Here is a 15,626-nt window from a genome sequence, read left to right on the forward strand (position 1 = left end):
CCCTGAGCTGGTGTTGTCAGGAAGCTGAGAGAAGCCTCCCTGCAGAGTTTCTGCTGCCTCATGGCGCTAATTACCAAACTGTTGCTGAAACAACAGAAGCCAACCTGTGGTCAGGTTTACATCACTTTACTGAACGTGACCCAGAAGTATATCCCCAATTAAAAAAGTTACCAGGCAGAGTAAAATGTCATGAAAACAAAAGGTAAACTTATATGTTTTATTCACAACACAACATAAAGTAAACAGATGAAATAGTCAACATTTCCTGGATCTGATGGCAGCAACACGTTTCATTGATATTGTGGACAGGTCCATGTTTCCCACTGTGTAGCATTCCCCTCTTCTTTTAACAACATCTGTAAACAGCTGCTGGACCTTTGGGAGAGGAAGGTTGTCCAATTGCTGTCTGATGGAGGATTCCAGCTGCTCAGCAGTCCTGGGACTGCAGGCAGGTCAGTCTGGCAGCCGGACTCTTCTGCTACGAAGCTGTGCTGCTGGAACAGATGCAGGATGTGGTTTAACTTTGTCCTCCTGAAACATGCAAGGCCTTCCCTGAAGAAGGGAGCAGATGTTGCTCTTACACCTGTTTATACCTTTCAGCATTGATGGGGCCTTTCCAGATGGGCAGGTTTCCAGTTCCAGAGGCACTAAAGCCTCGTTTCCACTATGCAGTCCGGTACGGGTCGGTTCAGAACGGTTATTTCAGTGTTTCCACTCCCACCAAAGCGTACCGGTCCCATGGAACCCGTTACCATGTCTGTAACCCTTCTGCTTGGGGTACCGAGCACACAGGACCGGTTCCAGGCTCTGCTCTCCGTTGTTGATGAGGAGGCTGTGCAGCGGGAGCTCGATGGTGCTGTGCCAAACCAAAAAGTTTTCCTGCCGATTGCTGCAAAAATGGCAGAGAGTGGTTTCAACCGGACCGTGAGCCAGTGTGGCATTACACTGAAGAAGCTTGGAGGTGGTTCCAAATTATGGATGTTATTTATGCTTCAGCACGCACTCCGCCCACCCCTGAGGGTCCCCTTTGTACAGTGGGAAAGTAAGCTGACCCCAAAGCGACCCGACCCGTACCGATACGAAGTGACCCGAACCGTACTGACAGTGGAAACGAGGCTTAAGGGTCCACCCTGGATGGGTCACCAGTCCATCACAGGGCCACACAGAGACAAACAACCAGCCATGCTCACACTCAGTCCTTGGGTCAGTTTTATAATCAGTTAACCTGACACAGTGTTAGGTGTAAATGTAAATGTACTTTATTTATACAGCCCTTTATTATTTATTTATTTAAATAAAATGTATTTATTTATTTATAATTTATTTACTTATCTATTTATTTATTTATATTTATTTATTTAAATATAATTTATTTATTTATTTGTATTCATAATTTATTTATTTTTATTTATAATTTATTTATTTATTAATTATTTATTTATTATTCATTTATTTATACAGGTGGGAGGAAGCCGGAGTACCTGGAGAGAACCTACACATGCACACTGAGAACATGCAAACTGCCCATAGAAGGAGCCCAGTAGAAATTCAAACCAGGAACCCTCCACCACCCCACAGTGAAGACCACCTGATGCTGTCTGAACCTGCTGCAGAGGACCAAGGTGGCCTCAAACTGCCAAATTATGCTTTAAACGTTCTTGGTGACATACCCCAACAAGAGATCCTACATAAAGTCACACCGGAGGAGCTATTCGCCCAATTACAAGAATATGAACCAACAAAATGGTTCCGACCCAGCCAGCATGTCCATGTGGGGCCCATAAGGTTTAAATTTGGGCTGCAGATAAGGGTCCCAGGTGGGTTTGTCTGCAGTTTCCACGGTGGCCTCACCTGTGTTTGCCCATATGGGTTTCAAGTTGCTGTGTGGCTTTAGTTGGACTTTGCATTTAGTCTTTTTGAATGTGAACATTCTTATACTTTGTGTGATGTGTTTATCTATATTGCCTTTGGAATAATTTAACGCTTAGGATAACCCTAACCCTTCTAGTTGCACTTTGAAACCCATATGGGCAAATACAGGTGAGGCCACCGTGGAAACTGCGGACAAACCCACTTGGGACCCTTATCTGCAGACCAAATCTAAACCACATGGACATGCTGGCTGGGAAGTGGTTATTTCAAGGTTATTTAGTTAAATATGAAGTATTTTACATGGAAAGCTTAACTTTTACCAACCTAAAAGTCTGTGTAAGTGTCACTGGGAGCTAAAGAAAGTTTAAATTCAAAGGTTTTAGTTTTCCAGAGTGTCTCGCTGCCCTTTATTAATTACCATAAATCTATGACAGCAAGGTTAAAGATTCTAATTTCTTTAATCATCAGCTGCACCCGGCTTATTGTGGGTGTCATCAACAGGTTATGGGATCAGACTGTTGTTTTCCAGCAGCTGCCCTATCCTCAGTCAGACTGCTGGGGTCCGTCTCTATGGCCACCCGGATGCCGCGTTCCTCTCTCACATGAATACGCGTCTTTATAAAGATAAGGAGGAGGTCGGAGCTTCCTGCAGACACTTGGACTGCGTGTGATCGCAGACTGAAGACGAACAACAGACATAACAGGTATAACATACGATTCTTCATTTCTTTGAATAGATTTAAACATTAATATGAATGAACAACGAAACTGGCTCACTTTATCCAACTATGGATCTATTTCTTCTGAAATAACTTTACAAATGTGACAAAGTCCCCATGTTTGATTGTTTCAGGTTGATGGAGAACTACACCTTCAACAGCTTTACCCTGCAGCTGGAGGGGTTAAAGGTCTCACAGGCTTCCATGTTCCCCGTCTTCTTCTCTTTTCTTTTCTCTTATGTGTGTATCATGACGTTCAACATAGGCATCGTTGTTCTGGTTTGTGTCGACAGGAGCCTCCATCAGCCCATGTATCTCCTGTTTTGCAACCTGCCGTTTAACGACGTCATCGGTAACACCATCATGCTGCCTCGCCTGCTTTCAGACATCTTATTACCCCCGTCTGAGCGCCTCATCAGTTATTATGAGTGTGTGGTTCAGGCTTTCACCACGCACATGTTCGGCACCGCCTCCCACACGGTGCTCATGATCATGGCCTTTGACAGATATGTTGCCATCTGTAATCCTCTGCGTTACGCTGCCATCATGACCAACAAAATGGTGATGAAGCTGACGGTTTCTGCCTGGGGAGTGGCCTTCGTTTTGGTCGGGATTCTGCTCGGTCTGACCGTCCGGCTGAACCGATGCAGGACTCTGATCACCAACCCTTTCTGTGACAATGCCTCGTTGTTTAAGCTGTCCTGTGAGAGCGTTGTCATTAATAACATCTACGGTCTTACCTTCACTGTGGTTCTGTTTACAGCCTCCATAGGCAGCATGGTTCTCACCTACACCAAGATTACAGTCGTCTGTCTGACCAGTAAGAACAAGTCTCTGAACAGCAAAGCCCTGAAGACCTGCAGCACTCATCTCTTTGTGTATATGGTCATGCTTTTCTGTGGGATTCTTGTCATAGCACTTCATCGCTTCCCTCAGTACTCAGATTACAGAAAGTTGTGTGCCATTTTGTTCCATATCGTCCCGGGCAGCCTGAACCCCATCATCTATGGGGTTCAGTCCAAAGAGATACAGAAATTCATGTTGAAGATGTTCCGGTCCAGAAAGGTTTTGTCCTCTAAATGATGTGCTTCTTCATTCCCCGTTTTCATGATCGAAACTTGATAAATGTTGGATGAGAATGAGCCTCTTAACCAGAAACAGCATGTTTAAGATCAGCAGGGAGAAAATATCATATAACTTCTGAAACATGGTGTGCTGTCTTTTCATGTATAACTCAGTTAACTCTTGTATTAAAGCGTTCATCTTGCATCCTGTGTGTCTTCAGGCTTCATTTTTCCATTCAATCTGAAGATATTCCCAACCTTTTGAGACCATAAAATGTCATGGCCATTGATTTCAGTGCATTTTAATCTAATTAATCACATGATTTCCCTGATTAATCACGATTAATCTCATTTGTACGCAGAATCCAAAAATTAATCCAAAAGTAGTGTATAGCTTTTAGCATTTAGTTTTATTTTAAATGTGCTGCCATATGAATGAAAGTGCCATAACATTTGTTGTGCAAACACACTTTTAACATCAGCATCTTTATGTAGTTTTTATGTAGAAGCCTCGCTCCACTGTCTGTTTCCTTGAATGACTTGCTGCTATCAGTTGTGTGTTTTGCCTTTAAGTGATATTTTAGACTGGAACTACTATGGTGATAAGACAATTCAACTTGGCAGTGTTTACAGATGCCTTTGGTTCTGTCGACTCCGCCGTCTGGAAGAACTTTAAAATGAAAATGGCCGAGTAAAAGTTCCGTACCCTCCGGCAATTACTTTCTTTTCCGGTTCCACAGCAGACAGCAACAGACTTTTACAAAATAAAAGCCTGTGAGCAACAGACGTTTACAAAATAAAATAAATAATAAAACAGGGGTGGTCCGTGGCGTAGTGGGTTGAGCAGGCGCCCCATGTACAAGAGGCTACAGTCCTCGCTGCAGCTGGCCTCGGTTCGAGTCCCACATCAGACAGGCCTGTGCTGCATGTTGTTCCCCCTCTCTCTGCCCCCTGCTTCCTGTCTCTCTGAACTTTCCTATCCATTAAAGGCACAAAAGCCCCAAAAAATAATAATTTAATTTATTTTTTTTTATAATAACAAACTTTAACTCGCCCAGCCCTACAGATGACGAACTAAAGGTGATGCCAAGGCAGGAATAGAGAGTCTACAGGCTAAACCTAAATGGAACCAAAGAAGAAAAGAACTGAGTGTTTTACAAAACTGAACAACCGGAAACCTGGAGGATGCATCCTGAAGTACGAATGCACAGCAGGTGAGACACAGGAAGTTAACACACATCAGGGCGAATACTGCAAAATAAAAGAGAAAGCAGGGAAATAAAGTGCAAAAGTAAACCAGAAACCAGAAACAAGGCAAAACACAAGAACTTTGTGTTGTTATATTCATGAAGGTGTAAAATTGAATAAGTGAGGCCACAACTGTAAGTTAATTTTAATTGTTACTCTGCATTCGTGGGCCCCCCAGTGAAGTCAGACCATAGAAACCTTCTGGATTGGTTGGATGTTGGACCTGGGCTCAAACAGGTTGTCTGACCTCAGCTGTACAACCAGCCTGACCTGGTACTGCTACAGCTGAGACACTTCAGATTCAACAAACGCTCTTAACTTCGGAAAAAGTGTGTAAATGACCTGCGTAAATGATGAATGCCACCCGTGCGCATTTAAGTGCACGTGCACGAGGATAGTAGATTTGCATACCCCACGCCCAAAATGATACAATATAAGGCTGTGCTTCCTCTCTCCTGTGCCAGGAAGTGTTGAGTGTTGAGTCATGAGAATGGCTTCAAGGTGCAAAAAGAACAACTTTGGGGGCTCTGAGATTGAAGTTCTGCTTTCAGAGATCCAGAAAGAACAACTTTAGGGGCTCTGAGATTGAAGTTCTGCTTTCAGAGATCCAGAAAGGAAAATCTGTCATATTTAGCAGAGTCAGCAGTGGAATTACGGGACCTGCTAAAGCCAAAAAATGTGAAGTTATAATGAGTGCTGTTAATTCCGTGTCACTTGTAGTTCGCAATGTCATCGAAATAAAAAAGAAATGGTTTTATATGAAAATGGCTTAAAAAAAAAAGTCTTCCCATGGCCAGGCGCTCGATGACTGCAACTAAAGCCGTGCAATCAGTTGTTGCCTCATCATGATGGCTGTATGATGGGGCGTTCCATGAGAGGGGGTCTTCTGGCACCACACCTTCTAGTCTGCCTAGGCTGGTTCAGGTAGTAGGAGACCCTCGTTCATGGCAATATTGTGCAAATCTGGCACACCTTCTCTGGGCTATAGAGTAGTTTGCCCCCCGCTATATGGAGACACACCCACCTGGCCTTCAGCTCAGTGCGCTCCACAACAGCACGGGTGCTTTGATGCGTATATGTGTGCAGTCTATACTCTGATTATGTTTGGCAGTCCAGCCAAGGCATGAAAGTCCCTCTTAATTTTACTTGTGAATCTGATGTACCATGGGTGATAAACTGATGAGAGCTTTGATGACCAAGGGGAGCGCACGACTCACAGAGGACTGGGAAACCCCCGATCTGTCTCCAATCTCCCTCTGAAAGGCTCCAGTGGCCAAAAATCCAAGGGTGGGGAGGACTTGGACGTGTGGTGGAATTAGGTTAGATCGGCGTGTTTCTCGCCGATCAAACGAGAAACCGAAAAACCAGAAACAAGGCAAAACACAAGAACTTTGTGTTGTTATATTCATGAAGGTGTAAAATTGAATAAATGAGGCCACAACTGTAAGTTAAATTATTTTTTTTAAATATTTTTTGGGGGCTTTTTATGCCCTTAATGGATAGGACAGCTGGAGAGAGACAGGAAGCAGTGGGCAGAGAGAGGGGGAAGACATGCATCAAAGGGCCGTCCAGTGCGGGACTCGAACCGGGGCCAGCTGCAGCGAGGACCGCAGCCTCTGTACATGGGACGGCTGCTCAACCCACTATGCCACCGACCGCCCCACTGTAAGTTAATTTTAATTGTTACTCTGCATTTGTGGGCCCACCAGTGAAGTCCAAGAGAGTCTGGCTGCAGACCTGCACTGTCAGGACCCACAGACCTGCACTGTCAGGACCCTGTTGGAGACCGTCACCTGCACTGTGAGGACCGGAAGTGCACTGTGAGGACCGGAAGTTGATTCAAAGCCTTTCAAAATAAAAGCGTGTTTATCGGAAGCACGTATTTTTAAACGATTTTAAACGCTATATTTTTCAAGAGGTCCTCACAAATGAATTAATTAGTTAACAGTACGACATAAAATCTATCAATTCCCGGTCTATTGTTTTTATTTGTATCGTAAACTTTTGTTTGATCACTGCACACATTTTCTCTTAGGCTCATATTCATAAGCCAACATCTCACAAGATGCCATAGGCCTATACTGTACATTGTATTGTGTACTATAGAGTAAGTCACTGCTATTTCATTATCATTTCATTTTGACTTTATCACACTGGTCTTTATATATATATTTGTTTCAATTAGTTTTTCTGTTGTATTAGTTTTTCTGTTGTATTATTCTGTATTTTTATCCTTAACCACCATAAATTTCATGTTTGGTTCTGTCTATGCCAATTATGTTCTTTTTTTTGTTACTTTGTTTATTGGTTGACTTGTACAACATATACAATTTCATCATCATCATCAAAATATACATATATATATTTTTTTCCCCTTTCTTCTTTCTCTTCCTCCAGTTCACAGTGTATGCCCATACACGACTAGTTATTTTCCATTATATTTCAACATACCACCATATAAACTTTTTTTTTTTCCCACAAATATACACAAATGACACTAGACAGTTGACGCATAGACAAACACATAAGCATACAAGAAAATGGGGCAGAGAGAGAGAGAGAAAAAGTAAGAGATAGAGAGAGAGAGAGGGCTGCTGGAACACCTTAGTACCACTAAATAGTACCCTAACTCTTGATATCTACAGTATAATCCAAGTCAAATTATTAAGGGATCAATGAGAAAACATAAAAAGCACACCAAGTCACAACGTGATCATATGTTCTGTAGTGTTTATTCAGTCAAACATTCACAATATGACAAAAAAATCTTTGTTTTTGTCGACTACCTGTTAACAAAATATCAACATGTCGTTAATATTGTGAAATATCATTTTGAAAGGCTCCAGGATCGCTTCTCTTTCATCCTCGTCCAGTTCTTCGTTCCACAACCTCCCATACTGTAGAGCAGCCTCTGCCTGTTCCTCTTCCCCCATGCCCAGAACGTCAGGCAGGTCCACTCTGGCAGACAACAGTGGTTTGTTGGCCTCAGCCCACTCTGCTGCATGTCTGCAATTTTGAAGAGTGCGATCTTCAACCGAGTCCTATGGAAAAGACAGAAAGAAAGATGTCTGTACTATAGCTGCCACACCAACAGTATCTGACCAATAGATACTGTGCAAAAGCTTACGCCTTCCACTGGTGTGTCCACATCAGCAAGTCTGGCTCTCTTGGAGACCTCTGCCTGCTGCTCTTCTTCCTGAGTACTCAACTATTAATATGAAAACATGCATTATACATACTTTATACTCTTACCTGAATTTGTAGTCCAGTTTTCTCTGTCCAGTTGCCGGGATTTAGTGACTGGGATAGGTTTCTAAAAGACAGAAAGTGAGGTGTCAGATGTTCTTCACTGCAACCTACATTCCCTTCATTTTCCTTTTACCCTTTTACAAACCAAACCACAACCTGCCAGAAGTTAGTAGCGTTGGCTAATACTTATGAGTACAAACAAACAGACAAATACATTATGCTTACCTTTACATAAAATGCCACCTTTTGTATGTGCCTCTAAGTGGCTCTGCAGCTTGGACAATTTTGCTGGTTTAAATTGTAGGCACAGAGGGCAGTGAAACAGTTTGCAACATGACGTGCAGCGTTCGATTTTGGGCGTAGTGCCGGCGGTTGTAAGACACAAATAATGTCATAATAAGTAAAACTAAATTATATATATATATATATATATATAAATGGCGCATTTAAGTGAGCACTATCGATACGATAACAACGCTAAAGACTAGCCAAAAGTAAAGAAACCTGATTCTTTAAAATTAATATAACTTTACAGTATATAGTTATTGAAATATGCATCTGTAAGAGACAAATAATGTCGTAATAAGTCAAACAAAATTAAACAAGTCAGCACTATCGATACGAAAAATGGCACATTTAAGTGAGCACTATCAATACGATAACAACGCTGAAGACTAGCCAAAAGTTTTTAAAAAAACACTGATTCTTTAAAATTAATATAACTTTAGATATAGTGTGCAACGTAACGTTCCAGTGAATAAAGACTGTTTCTGTTTCTTCGTATGAAAGAAAGTTGTTTTCACTCGACTTTTACTCACCTCGTCGTCTCCACAGTTTAAATGTGGAACAAAAAATACGTGCTCCTCGCTTGTCGCTTCGGGTCCTCACAGTGCAGGTGACGTCACAGTGCATGTCTCCAACTAAGGGTCCTGACAGTGCAGGTCTGCAGCCAGACGCCTCTCGTGAAGTCAGACCATAGAAACCTTCTGGATTGACAGGATGTTGGACCTGGGCTCAGACAGGTTGTCCAACACCTCAGCTGTACAACCAGCCTGACCTGGTACTGCTACAGCTGAGCAAAATGGAGAAAGCCAAACACCTCATACCAGCTGTCAATCACGGTGGTGGAGGGCTGATGATCTGGGCTTGTTCTGCAGCCACAGGACCTGGGCACCTTGCAGTCATTGGGCCTCATGCAAGAACATTTTTGTATTTTTATTCTAAATTTCTCTCACTTTTTTTGTACGAAAGTCTCGTACGAACACGTAAGGCGCAAAAAGAACAACTTTAGGGGCTCTGAGACTGAAGTTCTGCTTTCAGAGATCCAGAGAGGAAAATCTGTCATTTTTAGCAGTGTCAGCAATGGAATTACGGGACCTGCTAAAGCCAAGAAATGTGAAGTTATAATGAGTGCTGTTAATTCCGTGTCACCTGTAGTTCGTAATGTCATCGAAATAAAGAAGAAATGGTTTGATATGAAAATGGCTTGAAAAAAAAACATTTCTCCATGGCCAGGCGCTCGACGACTGCAACTAAAGCCGTGCAATCAGTTGTTGCCTCATTAGGATGGCACTTTGATGGGGTGATCCATGAGGGGGGTCTTCTGGCACCAAACCTTCTGGTCTGCCTGGGCTGGTTCAGGAAGTAGGAGACCCTCGTTCATGGCAAAATTGTGCAAATCTGGCATGCCTTCTCTGGGCTACAGAGCAGTTTGCCCCCGGCTGTAACGAGACACACCCACCTGGCATTCAGCTCAGTGCGCTCCGCAACAGCATTAATAACAGCATTATTTGGCAGTCCAGCCAAGGCAAGAAAGTCCCTCTTAATTTGTACTTGTTGGACAGCGGTGTATGGGAATTTGATGTATCATGGGTGATTCTGATGAGAGTTTTGATGACCAAGGGGAACACACGACTCACAGAGGACTGGGACACTGTCTCCAATCTCCCTCTGAAAGGTTCCAGTGGCCAAAAATCCAAGGGTGGTGAGGACCTGGACGTGTGGTGGAATTGGGTTTGATCGTCGTGTTTCTCTCTGGAGTTGTGGCTCCAGCAAGCTGCATAGTTGCAGCAGCACAGTCCTTGGTGATCTAAATCATGATGTCAGCCATTTGTCTGTCTACACGGTCTCGGAACACACGCTCTCTTCCAAGAGCCTGACGCGCTAAGGCATCCAAAAGTAGCGAGTCAGCCGCTTCCCATTGACCTTGTTATATACAGAGTCAGATTAACCTTTAATTAGTGCATAATTTAAGTCAAACAGAATAATGTCAGCATCATTATGGGGTATAATGTATATATTTATTTATCTTTGCTTCAAAGTAATTAAATATACAATCCATTAGTCAAGCAAACTTGATTCGAATAGCAGTGGACTGTTTTAGGAAACTCCTACGACAGGTCTGGCTCACTCGTAAATTTTGTTCGTACCTGAAAGAAAACGTAAAATACAAAAAGATTGGTGAATGCGCAAATTCTCTTAAATCACTCATACACACGACTTAAGAACAAATCTGTGCGTACGAACGGTTGTTGCATGAGGCCCAATATTCCCAAACACAGCAGCAGATCTACAACAGAATGTGTGAAAAAGAAAAGAATCAAGGTGTTGCAATGGTCCAGTCAAAGTCCAGACCTCAGCCTGAGTGAGATGCTGTGGTGGGACCCTCAGAGAGCTGTGCCAAGTCCTTAGGTAGATTTTTTCTTTTAATAAAAGATCCAGTGTAATATGTCATGTGGTGATGTTCTTCTGAGGTTGGATTTACAGGTGACCAAAATGTGACTACTTTCTTTTTCTGATTATTTGTGTCACGCCCAGAGACTCTTGTTTTTAGTTTTCATGTTTAGGTTATGCTTTTGTTTTCAGTCCATCTTTAGTTTTTGTCATGCCTTAGTTTCCCTGCACTCTGTTTATTAGTTCACTCACTTCACCTGTGTTTTTTCCCTCAACTGCACTCACTCCCCAATCACTCTTACTCCCTATTTAGTTTCCGGTCTCCCCTGTCTGTTTGTTGGTTCCTTGTTTGTGTCTGACCCTTCATGCCATGCTACAACATATCTTTGACCAAGTTAAGTATTTATTAATCTTTGCCATGTTTAGTCCTTGTTTTGTTTTTCCAGTATTTTCACAGTTTAGTTTTTGAATCCAGCTTTGCCGCGCCTTTTGTTTATACTTTGTTTTTTGTTAAATAAACCAAGCCTTTGTTTTTTGAAGTCCACATCCATGTCCTACCTTCCCTCCTCACACCCCGACGTGACAGAAGGAACCAACCAGAAATGGACGCGGCGGACGAAGGCGCTTTCTGGAGACTGGTCACGAAATTCTGGTGCTGCTTGGCCCGGGACAGCACCTCCTGGCAACATCTTAACGAGGCTAATGATCTAGTGGACTTCTTTTTACAGAAACAGGTCCACCAGCATTTGCCGGAGGTGTCGGACATCTGGGCGGAGGTCATGAGCGTGCGGCGCGCAGCAACCCTGGACATTTTTGGTTTGGAGCCACACCAGGTAGCCGCGCTGTACAGCTGCCCCTCAGCTTCGCAGTCCCAGGACCCAGCAGCAGCCACAGTCACCAGAGACTCAGCCGTCCCAGAGCTGGCCCCGGCCCCGGCCGTCCCAGAGCTGGCCCCGGCCCCGGCCGTCCCAGAGCTGGCCCCGGCCCCGGCCGTCCCAGAGCTGGCCCCGGCCGTTCCAGAGCTGGCCCCGGCCGTTCCAGAGCTGGCCCCGGCCCCGGCCGTTCCAGAGCTGGCCCCGGCCCCAGCCGTTCCAGAGCTGGCCCCGGCCGTTCCAGAGCTGGCCCCGGCCCCGGCCGTTCCAGAGCTGGCCCCGGCCCCGGCCGTTCCAGAGCTGGCCCCGGCCCCGGCCGTTCCAGAGCTGGCCCCGGCCGTTCCAGAGCTGGCCCCGGCCCCGGCCGTTCCAGAGCTGGCCCCGGCCGTTCCAGAGCTGGCCCCGGCCGTTCCAGAGCTGGCCCCGGCCGTTCCAGAGCTGGCCCCGGCCCCAGCCGTTCCAGAGCTGGCCCCGGCCGTCCCAGAGCTGGCCCCGGCCCCGGCCGTCCCAGAGCTGGCCCCGGCCGTTCCAGAGCTGGCCCCGGCCGTTCCAGAGCTGGCCCCGGCCGTTCCAGAGCTGGCCCCGGCCGTTCCAGAGCTGGCCCCGGCCCCAGCCGTTCCAGAGCTGGCCCCGGCCGTTCCAGAGCTGGCCCCGGCCGTTCCAGAGCTGGCCCCGGCCCCGGCCGTTCCAGAGCTGGCCCCGGCCCCGGCCGTTCCAGAGCTGGCCCCGGCCCCGGCCGTTCCAGAGCTGGCCCCGGCCGTTCCAGAGCTGGCCCCGGCCCCGGCCGTTCCAGAGCTGGCCCCGGCCGTTCCAGAGCTGGCCCCGGCCGTTCCAGAGCTGGCCCCGGCCCCAGCCGTTCCAGAGCTGGCCCCGGCCGTTCCAGAGCTGGCCCCGGCCGTTCCAGAGCTGGCCCCGGCCCCAGCCGTTCCAGAGCTGGCCCCGGCCGTTCCAGAGCTGGCCCCGGCCGTTCCAGAGCTGGCCCCGGCCCCGGCCGTTCCAGAGCTGGCCCCGGCCCCAGCCGTTCCAGAGCTGGCCCCGGCCATTCCAGAGCTGGCCCCGGCCGTTCCAGAGCTGGCCCCGGCCCCGGCCGTTCCAGAGCTGGCCCCGGCCCCAGCCGTTCCAGAGCTGGCCCCGGCCATTCCAGAGCTGGCCCCGGCCGTTCCAGAGCTGGCCCCGGCCCCGGCCGTTCCAGAGGCCACAGGGCCTGACCACGACCAAGAGGCCACAGGGCCTGACCAAGAGGCCACAGGGCCTGACCAAGAGGCCACAGGGCCTGACCACGACCAAGAGGCCTCCGGGCCTGACCTCGACCAAGAGGCCTCCGGGCCTGACTACGAGGCGGCAGAGGCCTCAGAGCCCATGGGGCCCCAGCCCATGGACTCACCGGTTTGAGCCCCTCCCTCCCACCCCCAGACTTTGGGGATGTCTGGGATCCATCCCTTGAAGGGGGGGCTCCCCCCCCGTCGGAGGTCCGGCCGACCGTGGGACGGTCCCCGGCTCCTCCTCCTGCCGCCGCGCCGACGGGGGTCTGGGTGCCATCCAGACCACCGCCTGCTGCCACGCCATCGGGGGTCCGGGCGTCCGCCGGACCACCGCCTGCTGCCACGTCATCGGGGGTCCGGGCGTCCCCCGGGCCGTCTCCTGCCGCCACGCAGAGGGAGGTCTGGGTGCCATCCAGACCACCGCCTGATGCCATACCATCGGGGGTCCGGGCGTCCGCCGGACCACCGCCTGCTGCCACGTCATCGGGGGTCCGGGCGTCCGCCGGGCCTTGTCCTGCCGCCACGCAGAGGGAAGTCTGGGTGCCAACCAGACCACCGCCTGCTGCCACGTCATCGGGGGTCCGGGCGTCCGCCGGGCCACCTCCTGCCGCCACGCCCACGGAAGTCTGGGCGTCCGCCAGACCATTGCCTGCTCCTGCTGCCCTGTCTGCGGTCTGGGCGTCCGCCAGACCGCCGTCTCCTGCCGCGACGCTGACGGAGGTCTGGGCGTCCGCCAGACCACCACCTGTTCCGGCTATGCCGTCTGCGGTCCGGGCGTCCGCCAGACCACCGCCTGTTCCTGCTATGCCGTCTGTGGTCCGGGCGTCCGCCAGACCACTGCTTGTTCCTGCTATGCCGTCTGCGGTCTGGGCGTCCGCCAGACCACTGCCTGTTCCTGCTATGCCATCTGCGGTCTGGGCGTCCGCCAGACCACTGCCTCCTGCTGCCCGAAGCCGGTACCACATACCCGTTTCTGGTCCCCAGCCTGACCGGCTTCGAGCCCCTCCCTCCCACCCTCGGATTTCTTAAGGGTTGTCTGGGATCCACCCCTTGAGGGGGGGGCTCTGTCACGCCCAGAGACTCTTGTTTTTAGTTTTCATGTTTAGGTTATGCTTTTGTTTTCAGTCCATCTTTAGTTTTTGTCATGCCTTAGTTTCCCTGCACTCTGTTTTAGTTCACTCACTTCACCTGTGTTTTTTCCCTCAGCTGCACTCACTCCCCAATCACTCTCTCTCCCTATTTAGTTTCCGGTCTCCTCTGTCTGTTTGTTGGTTCCTTGTTTGTGTCTGACCCTTCATGCCATGCTACAACATATCTTTGACCAAGTTAAGTATTTATTAATCTTTGCCATGTTTAGTCCTTGTTTTGTTTTTCCAGTATTTTCACAGTTTAGTTTTTGAATCCGGCTTTGCCGCGCCATTTGTTTATACTTTGTTTTTTGTTAAATAAACCAAGCCTTTGTTTTTTGAAGTCCGCATCCGTGTCCTACCTTCCCTCCTCACACCCCGACCTGACAATTTGGAGGTATTGGAAGAGCATCCGTGCTGCCTTTTCTGAGACTGAAAAGTGCTCTGATCTGATGGGTGCAGTTGAAGTTGACTTTTTACAGTATTGTACAACTTTTGTATCAGTGAAAGCAAATAAACACTGAGATTTAAACGAGAAAAAATAAATAAAAAATTTCATGTGAAACTGGGCTGAAAATGAGATGAGCAGTAAAGTTATTTCTTTATTAAGGTCATGTAAAGGTGGGCGCGAGGCGTGGAAGGATACAGATGCAGATACTTCAAAACAAAACTTGGTTTATTTACACAAGAGAAGGGCAACATAAATCGCAGCTAAACTGTGACGAAACAAAACATGACTTTGGCTTGCCTTGGCTTCACTGCATGAAAAGTGGGATTTTCGTCCCTGTAAACGCCCGAAAATCTCCCTAATTTTCGGCAGTTAACGACAATTTACAGGCTGCGAACGTGGCGTTTGTCGGTGCCACAAATTGTCGGGAACGAACCATGCTCACGGCTAATTAGCATATGAATGCAGAAACCGCGCGCTTGGCGCTGAATGTCCTTACTCAGGATTGGATGAAACCACTACTTTTCAAACAAGTAAAATCACTCGTGATTGGTTGGCAGAGCTACCAGTAGGCAGGCTCAAATGTAAACCCCAATAATAAATTATATTTTTTATTATATTATTATATATTTATTTGCTATTATGCTGTATATCATTGTTCTCTTATGTAGGCTACTACACGACATGATTGAATTTATTGAGGCAAGGAACATTTACCAGAAACACGTTTATGCAAAGAAAGAGCTTTATTTAAAAAAAAAACACACACACACAGGAGATCTGCCCACACAACATGTATAGGTAGCTGACAAAAGCCGCTTTCGGACTGTAGGAACCTTTGGCAGTTCTAATAACCTTTTAATCCGCGGGGCCGTTTTCTCCCGTGTTCGGACATACAGGAACTCGGGGCTTTCTCCCTTAGTTCCTATAACTATTTAGCTCCTTCTCCGAGGTCGGGTCTTTTCATGGTTCTATAGAACGAATCTAACGGAGGTGTGTGATGGTCGGTAGCTACGCCCCATGTCATGCTATCACGGCTGAAATGTTTACTCATACACGGACACAACCGGCGGGTGTTTAATAAGTTAAACT

At 47.5% G+C, this 15,626-nt stretch overlaps 1 protein-coding gene across 1 annotated transcript; it reads left to right on the forward strand.

Moving 5' to 3' along the window:
• The first annotated feature begins 2,726 nt into the window (after positions 1-2,726).
• Positions 2,727-3,674, forward strand: LOC142401968 (olfactory receptor 52N2-like). The gene has a single exon (XM_075487418.1). It carries the CDS (start codon positions 2,730-2,732, stop codon positions 3,672-3,674), a length of 945 nt encoding a protein of 314 aa, XP_075343533.1. The 5' UTR covers positions 2,727-2,729.
• The last annotated feature ends 11,952 nt before the right edge of the window (positions 3,675-15,626 follow it).

The sequence above is a fragment of the Odontesthes bonariensis genome, chromosome 16 (assembly GCF_027942865.1).
Source record: "Odontesthes bonariensis isolate fOdoBon6 chromosome 16, fOdoBon6.hap1, whole genome shotgun sequence".
In the NCBI taxonomy this organism is placed as follows: Eukaryota; Metazoa; Chordata; class Actinopteri; order Atheriniformes; family Atherinopsidae; genus Odontesthes; species Odontesthes bonariensis.